This window comes from Pristis pectinata, chromosome 5 (genome assembly GCF_009764475.1).
Source record: "Pristis pectinata isolate sPriPec2 chromosome 5, sPriPec2.1.pri, whole genome shotgun sequence".
Taxonomy (NCBI): Eukaryota; Metazoa; Chordata; class Chondrichthyes; order Rhinopristiformes; family Pristidae; genus Pristis; species Pristis pectinata.
In genome coordinates this window covers 34,227,865-34,249,287 of record NC_067409.1, presented here as the reverse complement: position 1 = coordinate 34,249,287, position 21,423 = coordinate 34,227,865, and the positions used below count along the sequence as shown (strand labels likewise).

The following is a 21,423-nucleotide window of genomic DNA, read 5'->3' as shown; positions in this document are numbered from 1 at the left end:
TTGACTGGTGCAGAAGGTGAAATCACATGGGATCCAGGGTGAGTTAGCCAGCGCAATACAAAACTGGCCTGGGGAAAGGAATGAGGGCAGTAGTGGATGGTTGATTTTCAGATTGGAGGCCTGCAGCCAGTGGTGTACTATGGGGATCATGCTGGGTCTCCTGCTGTTTATGTTAACAGCATATACATATTAAATTTACACAGACTATGTATGTTAAGAATCTGGATGAGAATGTAGGTGACATGATTAGTAATTTGTGGATGACACCAAAATTGGTGGCGTGGTGGACAGTGAAGAAGGTTGTCTAAGTTTACAACAGGATCTAGATCAACTGAGAACATGGGCAATGGAATTTAACTCAGACAAGTGCAAAGTGATGCATTTTGGGAAGTTAAACTAGGGGCAGGACTTGTACAGTCAACAACAGAGCCCAGAGAATGTTGATGAACAGAGAGACCAGTTATAAATACATAGTTCCCAGAAAGCGGCAACACAGATAGACAAAGTTGTGAAGAAGTTGTATGGCAATGCTTTCCTTCATCAGACAGGGCAATGAGTACAAGAGCTGGGATGCCATCCTACAGTTGTTTAGGATGCTGGTGAGACTGCACCTGGAATCTTGTGTGCAGTTCTGCTCACTATTCCAGAGGAATAAGGTGATTAAGCTAGAGAGAGTGCAGAAATGATTCACAGAGATGTTGCTGGGGCTGGAGGGCTTGGGTTATGAGGAGAGAGTGGATAGGCTGGGATTGGTTTCCCTGGAGTGAAAGAGGTTGAGGGGTGACCTTATAGAAGTTTATAAAATCATGAGGCACATAGATAAGATGGATGATCACAGTCTTTTTCCCCCTGGTAGGGGAGTCTAAAACTAGTGAGCATCAGTTTAAGGTGAGAGGGGAAAGATTTAAAGGGGACCTGAGAGGTAAGATTTTTCACACGGAGGGTGGTGGGTACATGGAATTAGCTGCCAGAGGAAGTGATAGAGTTATGTACAATTACAATGTTTAAAAGACACATGGACGGGTTCAGGGATAGGAAAGGTTTAGAAGGATCTGGGTCACATGCAGGCAAATGGGACAAGGTCAGGAAGGCACCTTGTTTGGCATGCATGACTTGGGCCAAAGGGCCTGTTTCCATGTTGTGTAACTCTATGACTCTATATCCAAGTTTGCTAAAGATATAAAGGTTGTCTGAAAAGTAAGATATGGGGAAGATGCAAAGAATCTGGAAAACAGCATTGACTAGGTAAGTGAGGCAAATGTTAAGTTGTCCACTTTGGTATGAAGAATGGAAAAGCAGCATCTTTTTTTAGGTAGTGGGAAGGAGTGGTTCAGTGCACTGGTTCAGGAGGCACAAAGTAAACCTGCAGGTACATTTAATAATATGTTGGTGTTTTTTTTGCAAGGGGGTTGGAGTACAGAAGTAAGGAAATCATCCTGAGATTGTACAAAACTCTGGAGTATTGTGCAATTTTGTGCTCAGTGTCTGAACAACTATATACTAGCCTTTGATTCAGTGTGGCATCTATTTCTAAGGTTGATTGCTGGGACGAGAGGACTGTCCTAAGAAGAAAGATTTAGGAAGCTTGGCCTTTACTCAAGAGCTAAGAAAAATGAGAAACAATCTCATTTGAGCTAGGGCTTTTCTCTTTGGAGAGGAGGAGGATGAGAGGTGACTTGATAATGGTAGACAAGATGATAAGAGGCATAGATCAAGTGGACAGTCAGAGACTTTTTCCCAGGGCAACAATGGCCAACATGAGGGGGCATAATTTTAAGGTGATTGGGGGAAGATATAAAGGGGGATGTCAGGGGTAAGTTTTTTTTTTACAGAGAGTGGTGGGTGCGTGGAACACACTGCCAGTAGAGGTTGTGGGGGCAAATACATTAGGGACATTTAAGAGACTATTAGATAGCCCTCCATTCCTCTGTCATTCATGTGGATGTGTGGGAAGGAAGGGTTGGATAGATCTTAGCAGGATAAAATGGCGGCACAACATTGTGTACTGTGCTGTAATATTCTATGTAATCTCACCGAGACATACAAACTGCAAAGGAGGGCTGATGGAGTAGATTCCAAAAGACTGTTTCCTCTCTGTGGAGAGTCCAAAACTAGGAGGTTTGGGCAGCCATTTAGGATTAAGACAAGAGGACATTCCTTTATGCCGGGTGTTGTAAAACATAAATTCTTTACCTTGGGGCTGTATTGCTGTAGAATAAATTCAAAGATGAGAAAAATTAATTTTTGGACACCAAGGGGATTAGGTTTATGGTGATCAGCTGGGAAAGTAGATGAAGCTCAGGATCAGCCATGATCTTATGGAATGGTAGACAGGCTGCAAGGGCCATAGAGTCGACTCCAGTTTCTATATCAAATCAAGTTGATCTTCAACAGTACCTCTGATCTCTTGACACATTACTTTTTTTGTTTTGTTTGTTCTTGCATGTGTACTTGGTAGATAAATAAAATTGGAAAAGACAAGATATCCACGTTTTAAAAATATATAGGGTAGCACAGTGATGCAGTTAGTAGAGCTGATGCCGGTGTGGAGTTTGCACACTTTCCCCATGACTGCACGGGTTTCCTCCCACATCCCAAAGATGTACAAGCTGGTTAGTTAGTTAGCCACTGTAAATTACTCTTAATGTTTAGGTGATTAGATGATTGCAGTGAGGGGGAAGTTGATGAGAATGTGGGGAGAATTAAGATGATTAATCTATGATTACTGTAAGTGGGTGGTGATGGTCAGTGTGGACTCTTATGCCATAAGAGCTTTTTGGCACAAGAATGAAGTGACTAATAGCTTGAATGGGTGATAGTGTAAGAATAGCAGTTAGAAGTCAAATGGCCAAAGCCTGATGTGCTGGAGAGATAAAGAATGAAGAAAAGGTGCAAGAACCAAATCAGAGGAGTAGTGCTGCCTGGATAACAAATGTTATTAGGAGATCAAAGACCATAGAAAAAGGCGAGCTAAAACAGAATTGCTGAAAAAACTCAGCCAGTCAAGCAGCATCTGTGGAAAGAGAAACCAGTTAATATTTCAACTAAGTGATCCTTCCTCAGAACCAGCTTGACTGGCCGAGTTCATCCAGCATTTGTGTTTTCATTTCAGATCCTAACATCTGCAGTTTTGTTTTCTTGAAAAGTGAGCTAGTTGCCAGTGGGTTACGGCTAAAGCTGTGGGGATGGGTGGTGGGGGAGGGGGCTGTGGTTGTGAAGCTAGAAATGGCAGAGGTAGGATATACTGCCTTTGGGAGAGTCTATAGACCTAACCCAACAAAAGAAACAATGGTGCAGTGCAGCTCCAGTTAGAGAAACTAGGAACCATGGTCTGACCAGTGAATAGGCCAGGCCGGAAGTAGCTAGGTTGTAAAATAGCTGAATGAATGAAAAGTTGGAAGATTTGGTACAGAATGAGACGTAGACTGGCAACATGCAAGAAGTTGAGGAAGAGGTTGGTGCGTAGTTGAGTAGTGGAGATTTGAAATAACCATGGCACTAAGATATTGTGCGGCTGAAGAAAATGATATAGTATTCCACTACAGGTCATTTAGTCCTTTTAAAGAAATGCATCACAAAACTTAAATCCAAAATTTATTACAAGCATAAGATGAAAGGCTAAAATATACTTATTCTACTTTTAAATTAATTATTAAAATATTAAAAGTTATTCTTAAACACAAACTTAAAGCAAAAAAAAAGGATATTATGTACTTAGCACTTATTCAACATTAAATTTCACATGAACTCCATGATAGACATTTTTGTTTTCAAGTACAAAAATTAAAAACAGAGAAAGAGGTTTAAAGCAAATGTTGTAATCTGGATTCTAAATGAAATACAAAAGCCTCTAATGACCTTTGTCAGCACGTGGTATAAGATCTCACTGAACAGCTGGCATAATCTATTGCTACCATAGCAACTATGCCTTTGGTTTGCTGTCATAGGAATAATGTACTAATGATGCTGTCAGTTGAACTTTTGTTAATCAGTTTATAAAAACATATAGGGAATTATTACAATGACATGGCTACACACCAGAAACATCAATAATCAATTTCCATTCTTTATAATAAAATAATCTTCCCTTTAAGTATTTTCTCTTTTTATTTCAGACCTCTAGTATTTGTGGATGTTTATTCCAGTCCTGGTAACTGTTAGGCATCCTGTACCTTAATAAATTTTGCAATAAAAAAGCCTATTGTGTCCTTATTGGCCAAGTTAATTAAATGAGACATCTGACTGAAATCCATATGTGAAGAAGAAACAAAGGTGTCCTTTACAGTCACACTAGATGGATTAAATCTCTGCAGCAATTTCAACTGATCTTCTGAAAGTCCAACACCCATCATACCTTCTTCACCCAGGTGAGGTTCCTGCAGAAATAGATGTTCATTGAAAAAACCCACCAAATTTAACCCTTTAAAATCTGGTTAAAAACTGTTCCTTTTAAGCAGGATCGATGTCAAATATATGAATGAACGAAACAATTCTAAATTGAGGAAATTTAAGCATTTTTAAATTTAATTTACATTTAAATATCATGCAAAATTATTATGCAATAACAAGTGTAACATTGAAAAATGATGTTAAAATACAATCCTGTAGATATTAGGAATTACTTTTTAAATAGATGAGATATTATTTTATTTATATACAACTAAAACCTTTTTACTACTTTAAGGTATCCAAACCTCTAAAATCAACACACAGAAAAGCTAACATCCCAAAATGGAAAATTAACAATAGACAAGATCCTGCTCACACCATCTATCTGGAATCACTGCCCAGAACTTCCCCTCTGCCCCCAACCAACTCAATGAATGTACTTTGTCTGAGCAGTGTCTTGACGTCCAAAAAAGAAGCCCTATCCTTGGAACAGCTCTAAAATCACTGACAATTGGCCCCGCTTTCTCCCATCCCCCAGTTTTGCTGGCCGTAATTCTGAAAGCAACTTCCAATAGGTTTTTAAATACCACTGACATTCAGGCACATAAAAACTATCAAGATTGAAGTAAGGATTTGTTTTTTTTAAATGTTATCTAGAGAAATCAGGGGCTATGAAGTGAGTGCTAGAAAGTAGCACTGAGGTATAAGATCAGCCATGATCTAATTAAATGGTGGAGCAAGTGTGAGGAGCCCAATGACCTACTCTTACTTCTTCACCTAATGATACAGAAGTAACTACAAACATCACACTGGAGTGAAATAATAACAAAAATCCTTTACTGCCATCTAATCTGTAACTCAGCAAATCAATGGATCTTGAATCCTGTCATAGCTGGTGCTATGCCTCCACACAGGATGCAGGAAGCAATTTTCCATCATGATACTGTGACAACGAATCATGACTGGGCTATGCTGCTGGACCTTATTTCCACCTGCTGCTCCCCAATGCAATTCCCCAAAAGGTGGCATACTCATGAGGCTACGTGCAGCATGGAAACTTTTCAAATACAAGTAGCTGGTCCCTGAAAGAGAAGGCTAGTGAGGGACTGGTCACTGGGGGCCAGAGATTACCAAAGCCAAAAGAAACTGCAGTATTTTGAACATTTGTGAGCTGGATTAAAGGTTTCTTTGTACATCCATTGTATGGTTTGTGACCAAGATAATGTTCAGTTTTTGTCCCAGTATGCATTGACTGCCCAAGCAATAAATCAATTTTCAGCACTTGCATTTACTAATGTGAGACTTCACAAGACCTGGATAGCTTCCTACTGTTCCAACTGTTTGTTTCACTGACTCAAAGTGTTGCCTGGATCACTGGTAGTGGAGACCATCTGTCAGCATAAAGGCTGAAGGTTCCCCTGGTACCGAACTCGGTAGCTGCATTGGAATCCCCTGCTGGATGGACAGGAAGCTGAATGGAAAATAGGCAAATGGCCACCCACATCGACTTGCCTATCTTCAGATAAAAACAAATGTTGTGCTGGTAGGTACAGAGTAACTGCTGCCAGGCTAGTGCAAAATAAGCCTTGGATGTCTTGAGGAAAGTCATGACTAAAAAAAACTATGGGATCGTGGAATGCTCTTAATGGTTAGTGGTCTGGGTTGTGGAGTGAAAACTCATGAATAAAATAAATGAAATTGAGAAACTAAAGTTCAGTAGATTTACATCATGCATGGCACCATTGAGTACGTCCATGATTGGATAGAAGATGAAGATTAAGATTTTAACAGTTTGTCCTTTGGTACAATGTTTCCAAATTGGCAGGAGGAGCAAATGTCAGCAGACAATACTAACTTCTCTCTCCATCCTCTGACAAAGTGATCAGCCTATAAACTTATTTTTTTAGCTGCATTAAACAAGTTATCTAAATACTGTGAATAATACCTGTTGATGCAACTGTAAGCAAGGAAAAGTGCTGAGTGCCCAGGCAACTTGTTCTTCATTTTCCGCCAATGTTATTGTACAGGTGCTATAGACCAAAATGCCTCCAGGCTTTAGTAATTCGACTGCCTAAGAAAATACTTCAATTAGTAAACAAAGCCAAATATATACTAAAAACAAAATAATCCCAGTGTTGGAATTGTAACAAAAACAGGAACTGATGGAAATGTATAACAGTTCAAGACAGTATCTGTGGAAGACTTGCACTTGAATAATATCTCTCACAATATCCAAAAGCTCACCGAAGCCAATGAAGTACTTTTGAAGTGTACTCAATGTCGTAATGCAGAAATTACAGCAGCTGGTTTGTGCACAGGGAGCTCCTCTGAACAGCAAAGTGAAAAGAACCTTTTTTTTAATAAAATGATGTTGAGGAACAAATATTGGTCAGGGCACCAAGGAAAACTACACTGTCAAATGACTCTTCCAAAAGAGTCAGATGACTGCAGAACTCCTCCAAGACTGCATTAGAGTGTCAGCCTCATTTTGTTTTGCTTCAGGCTCTGAAGTGGGATTTGAACCAATCTTCTAACTTGGACTTGTGAATGGTTTTCACCGAGCCCCAGCTGACACCATGAAATCCTAACCATTCAGGTCAGAACTGGAAGATCAGTAACTTTTATGGTAAATACTGAGCTAGGGAAAAGGTCCCGCTTGAACTCATCATAGTTTAGAGGATAAATGAACTTCTAGTTTAATAAAATCATATTTACTAATCACTTACTAGTGGATATTTCAAAACAAAGGATCTTTCAATAAAATCCAGGACTAAGCGGCAATATGTAAAAGAAAATGGATTTACATTTTTGCAGTAAAATATATAAATTGGAATTGGTTTATTATTGTCACTTGTACTGAGGTACAGTGAAAAACTTGTATACTGTTCATACAGATCAATTCATTACACAGTGCATTGAGGTAGTACAAGGTTAAACAATACAGAATGCAGAATAAAGTGTCACAGCTACAGAGAAATTGCAGTGCAGGTAGACAATAAGGTGCAAGGTCATAACGAGGTAGATTGTGAGGTCAAGAGTCCATTTTATCATACTAGGGAACCGTTCAATAGTCTTATAACAGTGGGATAGAAGCTGACCTTGAGGCTGGTGGCACGTGCTTTCATGCTTTTGAATCTTCTGCCTGATGGGAGAGCAGAGGAGAGGAGAGATAATGTCTGGGGTGGGTGGGGGTCTATGATTATGCTGGCTGCTTTACAGAGGCAGCGAAAAGTATAGACAGAGTCCACAAAGGGGAGACTAGTTTCCGTGATGTGCTGAGCTGTGTCCACAACTCTCTGCAGTTTCTTGTGGTCCTGGGCAGAGCAGTTGCCATATCAAGCCGTGACGCATCCAGATAGGATGCTTTCAATGGTGCATTGATAAAAGTCGGTGAGTGTCAAAGGGGACATGTCAAATTTATTTAGCCTCCTGAGGAAGTAGAGGCACTGGTGAACCTTCTTGGCCATGGCATCTACGTGGTTGGACCAGGACAGGCTATTGGTGATGTTCACTCCTACGAACTTGAAGCTCTCAACTCCAGCACCAGTGATGTAGACAGGTCTATGTCCACCACTCCCTTTCCTAAAGTCAATGACCAGCTCTTCTGTTTTGCTGACATTGAGGGAAAGGTTGTTGTCATGACACCATGTGACTAAGCTCTTTATCTCCTTCCGACTCATTGTTATTTGAGTGAGTTGCCTAGTGAATTTTAGCAGTTACATGAAACATGCAAAATTAAATGCTTATTATATACTATGAGGACACTTATCAAGTTCAATAATGGGAGAGCACATACCACTCTAAATAACTTTCGCTGCAATGGCTGGTAAGAAGTGATTTCCTTTAAGCTCCAATCACAGGCCATATTGGGTCTCTGACCTAACCCACTGCAAGGGGCATCCAGAAGTACCCGATCAAAAGTTTCTGGTGGGAATGGAGGCCCCTCTGCAATAAGTAGAAATGATTAACTGTTTAATAGAAATATTAATTAAATTCTTAAACATTTAATAAAACAAATTAGTTAAATTTAGATGCTCGGAAGAAAACACAAGAAATGAATATTTATTTCAGATTTTCAGCACCCGCATTTTCTTTTAAACTTTCCAAAATGAATTTCAGTTGGTAACAGCTTTCAAAGTCACTTCTACTCTAAGATACCTCATTATTTTAAGCCGTCTTGTAACATAATCAAGACAGAAAAGGGGATACTTATTTTTTTAAAACTATCACATCTTACATATTCCTTTTTCATACTGTACATTTTAGGTAGGACAATAATTATGAATTAGCTGATTTATTGAAATTAACAACTAAGTACTGGCCACATTCTTAGAAGTTCTCTAAATTTTAAATAATACTCATCACATCCTGAGCTTGGAAAAGGTATTCTGGAGAATGAAACAGCTTTATATATAAATCATGATTTCAGCATTTTCCAACACTACTCAATGATTACTTTATTTCATACCTTGCTCATTCCAAATCCCTTCTTTTGCAAGGGCTTTAGTTCCATCATAACAAAACACTTGTATACACTTCAATTGTAAGTTCTCAGCATTCTGTTTTATCTTCTTTACTTTATTTGCAATCTTATCAATTGCTATCACTTCACCCTGTTGAAAAATTTGTTCCAAACTTAGTGAAATAATATTTTTCTGTATTATATCTACTATTGTCAAGGATAAAACCAAAAGGCAGTTGATACAGCACCCATATGAAGAGCTTCAATTAGTGTTTCAGGTATAACAGTCAAAATTGAGTTTCCGGTTTCCAATATTGACAGTTAATTTTATATTTCTTCTACTGGTCAAAGTATTAATTGAAAATCAGCACAAGACTTGAAAAGTGTAGCTGGAGAAAATACTTTGCAATTTCCACATCTACCTGGCAAGTCACAGTCTAATGTGGAGAGGTAATACTTAACTTTGGAAAAATCTAAAGTTGTTGGAAGCGATAACACTAAGTTACAGCAAATAATTCCAAAATGTATGTATAATTTTGGTAGATAACCTAACTATAGTCCCATGTTGCAGAAGAGTTTAACTTGTGAAGGTATGTTTTTCCTTATATTGACAAATACATTAACACACGCCAAGAGAATGGAACATATAGTGCCATATTATCCATTATTCAATTTCATTTCAACGAATAATGAATCATAATGGAGAAAAATCAGGGACCTACAACAGGTGGCATGGAGTCTGTGAGTTTCTTTTCATATCCTCCCTGCTTCATAAGTGCTGACCCATGGAAGAGCCCAGACACATGAAGAAGCATCCAACATACTTGCAATACCCAGCATTTTCCAATCATGAGCCATACATGCAGAAGCAGGTTCTAGATTGCCTGTGGGGCCTGTTTCAGTGTTATTTGAAAGGGACTTGCTCTCAATGGAATCAAATGCTGAGAATGCACAGATTTCCTTAAGTATTATACTTACTCTTGTGACGTTTCCTAATTGTAGTAATGCCCACTCCACTTCTACCAATCTGCTTACCCCACAGGACTAACGATTCATTCACTGTCCATCTTCTGCTGCCCACCCTATCCCATCCCCAAATCCTTCTGACTAGTGACCCTCAACAACCCCATCCCATTGATCCCTAACCCTTTCCTACTACTAATATCCCTACTGATCACCAGCCCCTTTCATTCCCTCCCCCACATCCTTCTCCATGAACTGCTTTGGCCCTTGTCCTATTAATTTTGCAGTGGTTAGCTCACTGCACACCAAGAGTTTCACATGTCTTTACCAGTGCCTTTCAAGATAAAGGCAATATTTTTTAAGGTTGGTTCCTTTTATATATAAAAAACCAAAACAATGCAGCACAACACCATTAGAGGGAACCAAAGTTGCACTCCACTCAAAGTGGATACAAACTTTAATAGGCAAAAATTTGCTAAATATCTCAAATAAATATCCAAAACCAAACCACTACTGATGTAAAATCATTACAGCTGAAGATGTAAAGGCACAACCCCTGATGGGGTTTTCCTTTAACCATCCCCAAGAAATGGTTCATAATCAACAATATAAAAATCTTAATACATCGCAAGCAATTCTATCCCAATTTTACAGGAGGCCTGATAGTACAACTAGGCTAGGTATACCTCACATTTATACAGTACAACACAGGAACAGGCCCTTGGGCCCACCATATCTGTGTGATGACTATGATGCCAATCTAATTAATCCCATTTGCACATGGTCTTTGTCCCTCCATTCCCTGCCTGTTCATGTGCCCATCTAAATGCCTTTTAAATATTGCTATTGTATCTGCTTTTACCACCTCCCCTGATTAGTTAACTGACAGAAGGAGATGATTTTCAGGTTGACAAATTGTAACTAGTGGGGTGTCATAGGGATCAGAGTTTACCATACTGTACTGTATTTGCCAGATCATTGTCCATACGCTTAATTTGTACACAAACTAATGGGGCATGAAAGTATCAGTTCTGAGCGCTGTAGTCAGCCTGAGCCATGAGGTGATGGCCATGCTTCACCAGTTGACTCCTCACAAAGCAAATGAAGGATATTGGTATCTCTCTTAGTAATATTAACAGCAGCATTATAGTATAGACAAAACTAAACTAAACAACATACAATCTAGTAAAATATAATCACAATTTTAAAGAGAAAGTAACTAAAACAAAAAATCAGTGAAAATTCATCATGATATATTGTACATGTATCGTATCATGAAGAGGACCATTCCGGTTCTGACTGTACAGCTGCTCACCACTGGCAACTCCTTTCCAATCACCAAACCTGATTTCTGTTATAGACAGCAGCCTTGCCCAAATGCAGTAATCATCACCAGCTAACTCTTCAACCTCCAATATGTCATTTCTTATTGCCCATCTCACCCTGTTGACCCATAGGCTATAAATTCATGTGGGTATGGCATATCTGGGTGCCAACTGCCAAATCTGATTTAACTACTGAACACTTTACTAATGTTGCCTGCCTTTGCTGATGATTCCACAAAAGGTAAGTTTTGAAATAAACAATTACAATAAGTGTTAGACTTTAATTGAGGGCCAAAACTAAAATTGCATAAATTATTTTTCCAAAAGAATTAATTGTATTCTACTAGGCCAAATGTTTATTTCGTTCTGGTCTTACCTTATCGTTCATTAATGCTGCAATGTGAGTAGTTTTTCCACCAGGACCAGCACACATATCTAAGATTCGCTCTCCAGGTTTAGGATCCAACACGTGGCTCACTACCACTGATGGCAAGTTCTGAATATTAAGAAAATGTCACACTGATATAACTTAATATTTCCATAGTACTTTAAATTAGGGATCTCCAAACTCTAACAAAGCAGTACACTATTGATATTAGAAAAGAATTGAAAAGTATTTTTCACACCACTTGAGTGCACTCAGCACTTTTGAAATCATTGTTATAAGTCAACTCCACTCTGGGTATATGCTGTCAATCATCAGTAAAGTGAAGGAAGGTGTCAGTCACAGCACAATCAACAACTTAATCTCCAAAAATTCTTTAGAAAAGGTAAAAGTCCTTTTGTATAAAACCAATACCTCTGTGAGAAAACTCTGTTAAGTCTTTATGAATAGATGCAGTACAAACACAGTTGCTAGCAAACCAGAAGTAGACTTCAATACTAGAATGCAAATATGGAATGGAATATTACAAGAATGAAAGACCTGTAATAACTATACAGAAAATGCAGAGGAAAAGATGCATGTATTTTTTTTCCAAAATCTATTAGAGTATGGACTTACTTGTAAAAACAGAAAGCTGTTCATTAGGTTATCAAACGATGGGGTGACATAGACAGGTTCAGTCATTCTGACTCCCACACCCCTGAAAATGAATAAATAATAAATATAATCTAAAACATACAGACGTATAACTAAATATGCATGTATACAGATCTTCTAATATTTATAGCCTTTAAGGACTTTAGTGACATTAGATCCACAGATGTCAATACATCAGCAATAATGGACCATCAAATAAAGATTTAGCTTCACAGATTCTATATTTTGTTTTAAATGCACTCTACATTCTGTGATCAACTTAGCACAAGTTATACAACTGTACAATTGATGATGAACTACTTAATCCTTACGGTCTTGGGTGCAGTCTTCCACTAGAAGCCTGCCTCCCAGCTCTTCACTTGCCTCAGCACAAGCAGCAGCACTCACATAACGGCTTTGGCATTTCGTGAGTCCTTGCCCCAGGCTCTTCAGTCATCAAAGCTCTCACTATCATTGAACATTTATGAACATTCTTGACATTCACAATCGTTCACAGTCAGTAGCAAAAGTATTTTTTTAATTCAAAAAAAAAAGCACTTTAAAACAATTTAAAACTTTTAAACATAGAATAGCAAAGCAAGGAACAGGCCCTTCAGCCCACGATGTCTGTGCCAACCAAGATGCCAATTTAAACTAATTCCATCTGCCTGCACATGGTCTACATCCTTCCATTCCCTGCCTGCTCAAATGCCTCTTAAACACTGCTATCGTATCTGCTTCCACCACTTCCCCTGGCAGTGCATTCCAGACACCTACTACTCTGTCTAAAAAAAAACTTACTTCGTAAATCTCCTTTAAACTTTCCCCTCTCACCTTAAAGAGATAAACTCCAGTATTTGGCAATTCCACCCTGGAAAAAAACTCTCTACACTGTCTGTACCTCTCATAATTTCATATACTTCTAGCAGGTCACCTCTCAGCCTCCAGAGTAAACAGTCCAAGTTTGTCCCATCTCTCCTTGTAATTATTTAACAAAAACGCTCTACTTACCTTTCTCTAAGCAGCCGACTTCTCCCATTCATTTGAATGGTACTCATGCAAGGCTTAGCCTGGAGCAGGCTCATGAGTCAGACTTCCTGGCCTGAGAGCTCGGAAGCCTGTGGAAGTTTAAGCTCTCCCATTACTTTCCATGACGAGTTCACAAACATTTAGTAACAGATGATGTGCAAAGGCAGCTGGCAACAGAGGTGGCAGGGCCAAGCCAGCACTAGAAACTGCAACTTCCATGGAGTAAATGCGGGCAATTCCAGCACACGGAAAATGAGGGCAATTTTAGCATAGCACTGGTGTCAGGGTTGATGATTCTACTGGTACATTTTCACTTGTAATCTCATTTTATGTCACAAAATTCCAGCTTTGATTGCAGTTGGATCCTCAACTACATGGTTTCCAATCACACAGATTCATATATAATGCAACCTCATTATAACTTGCCTCATTATTTTTCACTTTTGGATAGACTGCAGAATTTATCACATCCCCCAAGATGGATATGTCTCATTTCATTGCTACATAGAGGGGACAGTCCACTGCCCACTGTGTATGGTCACATTAAGATTAAGATTTCTTTATTAGTCACATGTACATGGAAACACACAGTGAAATGTGTCTTTTGCGTAGCAGCTGGGGGCAGCTTGCAAGTGTCGCCATGCTTCTGGCGCCAACATAGCATGCCCACAATTTCCTAACCTGTACGTCTTTGGAATGTGGGAGGAAACCAGAGCACACGGAGGAAACCCACGCAGACAAGGGGAAAACATACAGACTCCTTACAGACAGCGCCGAAAGTGAACCTGGGTCGCTGGCACTGTAATAGCGTTACGCTAACCGCTACACTACCATGCCTGCCATGTTCTTGTGTTCTCTAGCCTTATTAACATTATTAGATTGTATTAGATTTACAGAAAAGAATTAATGGGTTAAATCATTGAGCAGTGCTGCGTCAAATGGATTGTAACACAGGCAATTGTCGAGTCACGACAATTGGTGTCTGTGGGACACAAACCCTAATGAACCAGTATCCCCGGTCCCATCCAATGGGGAGAGCTTGTGTGCCCGGGACTCATCTCCTGGGGAGAACTGACGTGTTTGTAGGTCTCCTGCTAGATATAGTTTCATGGGATTTTGTGGTTCCAATGTTCTTAGCGTATTCCCTACCCTTGGCTGTGCCCCAGTTATTCTTGAGTCATAGAGAGCTGCGGGCATTACGACATGAAGTCATGTTGTGGAAAAGCAACAGAGCAGATATTGGAAGAGGGTTTCCCAAGTCAGAGTCATCCAGCAATGGAAACAGGCCCTTCAGCCCACCAAGTGCGTACTGATTGTCAAGTACCTATTTACGCTCATCCCTTTTTATTCTTCCCACATTCCCATCAACTCCCACCAGATTCTAGCGCTTACGCACACTCTAGGGAGGGATTTACAGCGGCCAATTAACGTACCAAGCCACAATTCTTTGGGATGTGAGAGAAAACCGGAGGGCTTGGGAGAATCCCACTTGGTCACAGGGAGAATGTGCCAGAGATCAGGTTCAAACCTGAATCGCTGGAACTGAGGCAGCAGCATTACTAGTTGTGCCACTGTGCAGCTCTAAGTTAGGTAAAGGTTAGTTTCACATAGCATGGGCAGCTTTTAACATCAGTGTTATAGTTGTGTCCCAACACCTGCATTATATCAAGGTTGCACTGTATATAGTGTGACCAATGTTTCGACTCATGTAATATCCTGTTTCACATATACCTAGTAGAATGGTCATTGACTTAGTGACAAAATCCCAGGCAATTAGCTTTCAGCTTCCATACTTGTGCAAATATCATTTAAGCTTAATGTGGCCAGGAGAGTCCATGTCTATTACTGTGGCCTAGAAAATCCAAATCCTTGATAAATGACAAGGAGACAATAATACTGTTTCAAGTGCTAGCTAATACAATACAAATGAATTGACTGTGTATACCATCAAAAAAAGTGATCAAGTTAGAGGCCGTGTGAAAATGACAATTTCTCACTCATTGTTAACACGAATTGCTTATCTAAATATGATTGAGAAATTTCTTACTCTTTGGATCAATGAAACAAACAGTACAAAAGGATCAGTTCATGATAGCACTGCAGAGCTATAGCTTTGGCTCTGCATAAACACATGGATGGAAGTGTAGGAAAATATGCCAAACCAGCTTGCAGAAGTTGGGTGTATGGATTGGTTCAACACTACAATCTGGGGAACATGAATATTCCAAAGTGAAGCAGGATATTCTGACATAAACCACACTACTAATTTAAATAGGAGATTTTAGAATTTGTTAAAGGCAAACACTATTAACATGCTCAAGTTAACTTGTAATTTCATTGATGCAATTTGTGACTAAATGCTTTAATAAGATTAATAATTCCATCGTATTAAGTTTAAATATCCTTTTGTAATGAAATAAGGTTATCAGATCTTGCTAATAGCTCAGGACAGTCAAAAATTTGAACATTCAAGGACTGTAGTACTTGCTATAATTAGTAAGCATCAAAATAGATAGTGTAACCTTTGCTTAAAACTGATTTCTTTTTGTATTGAATAAGGTAACACCATATAAAACTGCAAAATATTTACCTTAAAGTACAGTTTGAGCAAAATATTTCACTGCGGCTCAATTCAGCAATTCCATTCCCTACAAATACTTTTGCTCCCTGATATTCCTTTGCACCCCTTTTGCATTTTCCATGAACATCTGAATACACTGAAACAGTATCACCAGCTTTCATTACTGAAATACAAAAAAGAATATTAATTTTATAATCTATATCTACTTTCTGGTCAAATAAATGGAAAATACAGTTGAGACCCAAGGTTCAAATATTAGACTTTAGTTGGGAGATGGAAAAACACAATTAAAGAATATTTCTCAAATTATCAAGAAATGAGCATATCATACAGAAATTCATGATATTAATCTAAAGTTATATTGTTTGTGGACAGAACTTATTCTTTATTAATTATTGGAGGACAGGAATAGATATTCTGACATCCCCCCCCACTCTATCACAACATCAGAACCCCTAGTTTTCCCAATCACATTATGTTAGCAATATTAATAAGCCACTGAAAATACCTTTGGTTTTTGGAAATACAGGCAAAGAGAAAACCCAGTGGATTCACTTAAGCATTTAAGGACATGGGGAATATCTGACTCGAAAGAAAAGAGTAGGAAATTGAGGGGAAGAAGGGGGGAAAAGACAACACTCATCCAAAATTTGATATATTGAATTATTCATTTTAGAAGCTTGCTCATGTTGCAAAGCATAGTACAACATGGCAGAAACAAATCGATTGGATATGATGCTTTATGGAATATTATTTTGCCTTACAATTCCAATTAGTGATAACAATTGATTAGAAATTGTACATCATGATCAAAGTTGCAAAAATTTTAAACATGCAAGAAGGTTGGGGCAATAACCTGGGCTTTACTTTAGATCGTGTTGACCGAAATGAGTGATGCAGACTAACAATGTGTCATACTACAATTTAATATTTTATAACATCAATAACTATTTCTAGAAATCACTGATAAACAAATAGGTAAATAGAGTTCAGGACATAATATTGAGTAAGACAGTCCAGCAAGATTATAGGGAAAACACCTAAAGCCAGTAAATACTACCCAATCTCACTCAGAATGCCTGAGGTATCATTGAAATTAGTTTAATTGCCTTCAGACTGCACAAGTTGCCCGGTGGTACTTAATCTCCATTGAATGCCTCCTTCTGCCAGAATAAGCACCATTACCAGATTAGGTCGATTTCAAATTTCAACATTCCAGCTACATTCTAGCATGCAGAATTAAAATGAGAAATAAAGCAACTCACACTTAGGAGCTGAAAGAATGCCAGGAATAAAAACATGTGCTCCTCGAAGTACAGCATTCCCACACTGAGCTCCCACAATCACTTCAAAGGAATGTCTTTGCAGATTTTCCCTGAAAAACAGTTCTCAAATAATGTTCACAGTGACAGTCAGCACAGAAAGGCCCACTGACCTACCATGTCTACATTGACCATCAATTACCTGTCAATATTAATCCCAGTTATTTGGTCCATAGCCTACTGTTCTTGACAATTCACGTGCTCATTCAGATGACTCTTAAATGCTGTGAAGCCACCTACCTCCACTTCCTTCTCAGGTATTGCAATCCAGATTGCAACTACCCTCCAAGTGAAAAAAGTCTTCCTCAGATCCCCTGCGCTAATGCACATCTGTTAAAGTTCCTTCACTTCCATTCTTATACAAATATTAGGATTGGTCCCATTTGAGGTTGAATTTTTTGGGATGATTGGTTATGATGGGAGATGGAGAAACTGACATGGGGAAAGGATGTGGAAGAAAGCAAGTGAAAGATGAGGTAGGAAGGGGGTGAAAGAGACAAGGTGAAGCAGAAGATGAGGATTTTAAAAGCAATGAGTCAGAAGTTTAGGAAGATTTTTAAGCCTTGATAGCACAATTACCAATGGCAAAGATGTAGAAAGAATTAGGAGTGATCAAGAGGTCAGAAGTAGAGGATTAACAATATTTCCAGAGGGTTTTAAGTCCTGATGTGAATACGGAGGTAGGAAAGGAAGAAGTCATGGAGAGATTTCAAGTATTTTGAAGGTGAGACATTACTTATCTGGAAGTCAATAAGGGGTTAAAGAACAAGGATGAGTGAACAAAATTAAGCGAGTAACAGAGAAATGCTAATAGATCTTGGATACCAACTACCATTCTATAAGTAATCATATTTACACACCTGGGACCAATATTAGGAATTAAAATAACATCTGGAAGCTTTGGATGCTCTAATATTGGAATATCATCCACAGGCCATCCTTTAAATTCCTGCAAAATAGGTATTTCAAAAGGCTGTAACACTTATTGCCAAGCACCAAAATCCAACAAATATTTTTAATTTTCAAAATACATATAACACAGTAAAGAACATACAGAACACCACTGCCTACTAATTTATTTTGCTCTTCAAAAGAATCCCAGAATGTTTGCACAGAAACAGACCCTTCTGCCCAACAAGTCTGCGCTGACTGTCAGGAACCCAATTCCACCAACCCCTTTTGATTTTCCCCATATGCTCAACTACACCATCGCTGTATTCAGCACTCACAACATGGTCCCCACCACATTGGAAAGATCAATTGTAAAATGGGTAACTGCTCTGTGGAAAACCACTGTTCAGGCCACAAGCATGACTATGGGCTTCCTGTCACTATTCAATTAACTTGTTATCCCAGTATACCACCATGACAATGTTCTTAAAAAAAAGGAACATTTCAAAACAATGCAATTTTCAAAATAGAAATTGTATTTCCTCAACCACAATACAAAAATCCTTAAGAATGTTCTGGTTGAATACACCATTGCATTATGCTCTGAAGACTTAAATAAAAGATTAAACAATTTGTGATTTTTAACAAGCAAATATGAAAAAAATTAACTAAACTGATTTAGACACCATGATTTATCTTCTTTTCTATCCTGTTGTCTCTTTCCAGTCTCTCCCATGGGAGAAGTTTTACATTTATTTTATAAAAATACATGGCAGGGCAACTAGGGGGGAAAAAAAAGAGGGAAAGTAATTAACTAAATCTTTCACAGCTCTTACTACGACGAGGAGAATAGTTTTCTACTGCACTGTGATTCCATTATCTTCATGATGACCCCCTTGCATTTTAATGTTCCAAAATCCTGCCTTGAACTAAAATATTCACATCGCAAAGATTTCTTGCATGCAAGTGCATCAAATGTAACATTTATTTTTACGGACTTTATTATTCCAATGAATAAACAGCAGAAACTTGAAATATCAAGTCTCAGATATCATTTCATGGTATAATTTTGCATTTTAGAGAGACAATTAACATTTGTTTTCATCCATGTATCCCTTCCCTTTAAAAAAAAGCTCCATAAAACAGAATAAAGTGTGGGTTCAATGCATTTCCAGGGAAATTTCAAGATTTTCGATCGACTGATATTCTGGATGCATGCCGAAAATTAACATTTTCAACCTACTCTTTAGTATATCTAAAGCTTGCAACCGATGTAACATGGTTTTGCAACTCATTTGAGGAAACATCAGCAAATGAAAAAGGACAAAACAGTGCAATGCCCAACTCTCATGTAAAACAAAAGCAAATGCTTTCTCTATTTGCACTGCTATGTATGTCGTGCAATTGTGTTAGATTTTGATTGCAGTTTTACAATATTATCCACATTCAATCAGAAGCAGTAAATTAGTAACAATTATAAGAATGTACCAGCTGACAATCTATTCCATTGTAGCATACAAATAATAGTAATTTTCAATCACTACAGATTTTCTAAAACACTGGTGAGTAATTTCTCAATGTCTGACACTGCTAACAAGATTTATTGCAGCAATGAGATTTCACTTTCCTCTGGAGCTCAAAAATAATTAAAATGCATGCAACTGGGCTGAAACCTGTTTGGGTAACTAGACATGTATTAACCAATCTTCTGGCAATAATAATGCCAGTGGCTCACTACTCTATGGTAAAACCAGTAGAATTTACTGCTGACATTTATTAATAGTAACCCCGTTTACTAAAAGATTTTGAAATGTTGTGCACTCTCACAGTTTTTAAGAACAGTTCTGAGTTTAATTACTTCCCGCAAAATTTTCTTTGTACCATTTTAAACAAAGCAAAATTTTAGCAGTACTTCAATAAACAGAATTATCACCTGCAAATTTTATAATTCAGCTGCTTTTAAAACAATCTTCTGGCATCTTCTAAGTAAATTAATTAAATATAGACTTGGTCTGGACCACGCAATGGCTTGGAATTGGCGGTCAGTGGTGACCTGCTTACTACCAAGCAAAGTACAAGCTCACAAGCACACCACTCCTTCTGCCGAAATGTTTTTTTTAAATTCTTTAATGGAATGTGGAGTCTCACAGGTAGGCCAGATATTGTCATCCAACCCTAATTATGCTTGCGGTGGTAGTGGCAGAGAGTCACCTTCTTGAATCACTGCAGGTTTTCTAAAAAAGATACCCCACCGAGCTTTTAAATAGAGAATTCCAGAATTTAGATTGAGTGGCAATGAAGTAACAGCAATATCAGCAATCAGGATATTGTGCGACCTGGAGGCGAACCTGAACATAAAACAGCACAGCACAGGAACAGACTCTTCAGTCCATCATGTCTGTACCAACTTGATGCCAATCTAACTAATCCCATCTGCTTGCACATAGTTCATATCCTTCTATTCCCTGCCTGCTCACATGTCTGTCTATATGCCTCTTAAACATTTCTATTGTATCTGTTTCTACCACCTCCCCTGCAGGACATTCAAGGTACCTACCAATCTCTGTGCAAAAAAAACTTCCTCGTGCTTCTGCTGTAAACTTTCCCCCTCTCACCTTAAACCTATGCCCTCTAAGCATTTGACATTTCCTGGGAAAAAGACTATCTACCTTATCTATGCCTCTCATAATCTTATATACAGGTGACGTTCTTTGTATTTGCCATCAGCTCTTGTCCTTCTGGGTGGTGGAGATTGAGGGCTTGATGAAGCAGGATTGGCAAAGTAGCTGCAGTGCATTTTGTGGATGAAACCCAATGTAGCCCTAATGCACCCACAATGGAGGAAGTAAATGCTTGGAGTGGTGGATGGGGTGCCAATCAAGTGAGGTGTTTTGTCCTGTATTCTGTCAAATTTCCTGAGTGCTTTTGGAGCTGCACCTATCCAGGCAAGTGGAGAGTATTCCATCACTCACCTGACACATCTTGCAGTTTGTGGATGTTGGAAAAACTTTGGAAAATTGGATGAGTTAGTCACTACCATATAAGCAGCATCTGACTGCTTTTGCAGCCACAGTATTTACAAATTTGGTCCAAATAAGCTATTAAGGATTCAACGTGTCTCTGAAACTGAGAATCATTCAGTAACTATTGAAAAATTTAAAAAATACTTTAAAAATTTCAAACATTTAAAAGCAATCTAAATTAATTATGAAAATTAAATGTTACAGATGCTGGAAATCCAAAATATAAACAGAAAATGCTGGAAACTTTCAGTAGGTCAGTCAGCATCTGTGGACTTCCATTCCCACCTATTTGTAGCCTCCAGTACTATTTTAACAAGGTCCAAAGCAAGCTTGAGGAAAAGCACCTCATCTTCCATCCAGCACATTGCAGTCTTTTGGACTCTACTGAATTCTACAACTTCAGGAACTTGCCTTCTG

The 21,423-nt window shown here is 38.5% G+C and overlaps 1 protein-coding gene across 3 annotated transcripts in view; it reads right to left on the bottom strand.

The window, feature by feature from the left end:
• Positions 1–2,131: 2,131 nt before the first annotated feature.
• Positions 2,132–21,423, bottom strand: part of nsun6 (NOP2/Sun RNA methyltransferase 6) — a 30,383-nt gene continuing 11,091 nt past the window's right edge. For all 3 annotated transcript variants that reach the window (XM_052016281.1, XM_052016280.1, XM_052016282.1), the window contains 9 exons: positions 17,953–18,041; positions 17,036–17,145; positions 15,780–15,933; positions 12,143–12,224; positions 11,516–11,635; positions 8,858–9,002; positions 8,186–8,334; positions 6,335–6,460; positions 2,132–4,376 (listed from right to left, as the gene is read on the bottom strand). In XM_052016281.1, coding sequence (XP_051872241.1) covers positions 4,158–4,376; positions 6,335–6,460; positions 8,186–8,334; positions 8,858–9,002; positions 11,516–11,635; positions 12,143–12,224; positions 15,780–15,933; positions 17,036–17,145; positions 17,953–18,041 — 1,194 coding nt within the window. In that variant the 3' untranslated portion in view covers positions 2,132–4,157. The remainder of the gene's footprint in view (positions 4,377–6,334; positions 6,461–8,185; positions 8,335–8,857; positions 9,003–11,515; positions 11,636–12,142; positions 12,225–15,779; positions 15,934–17,035; positions 17,146–17,952; positions 18,042–21,423) is intronic.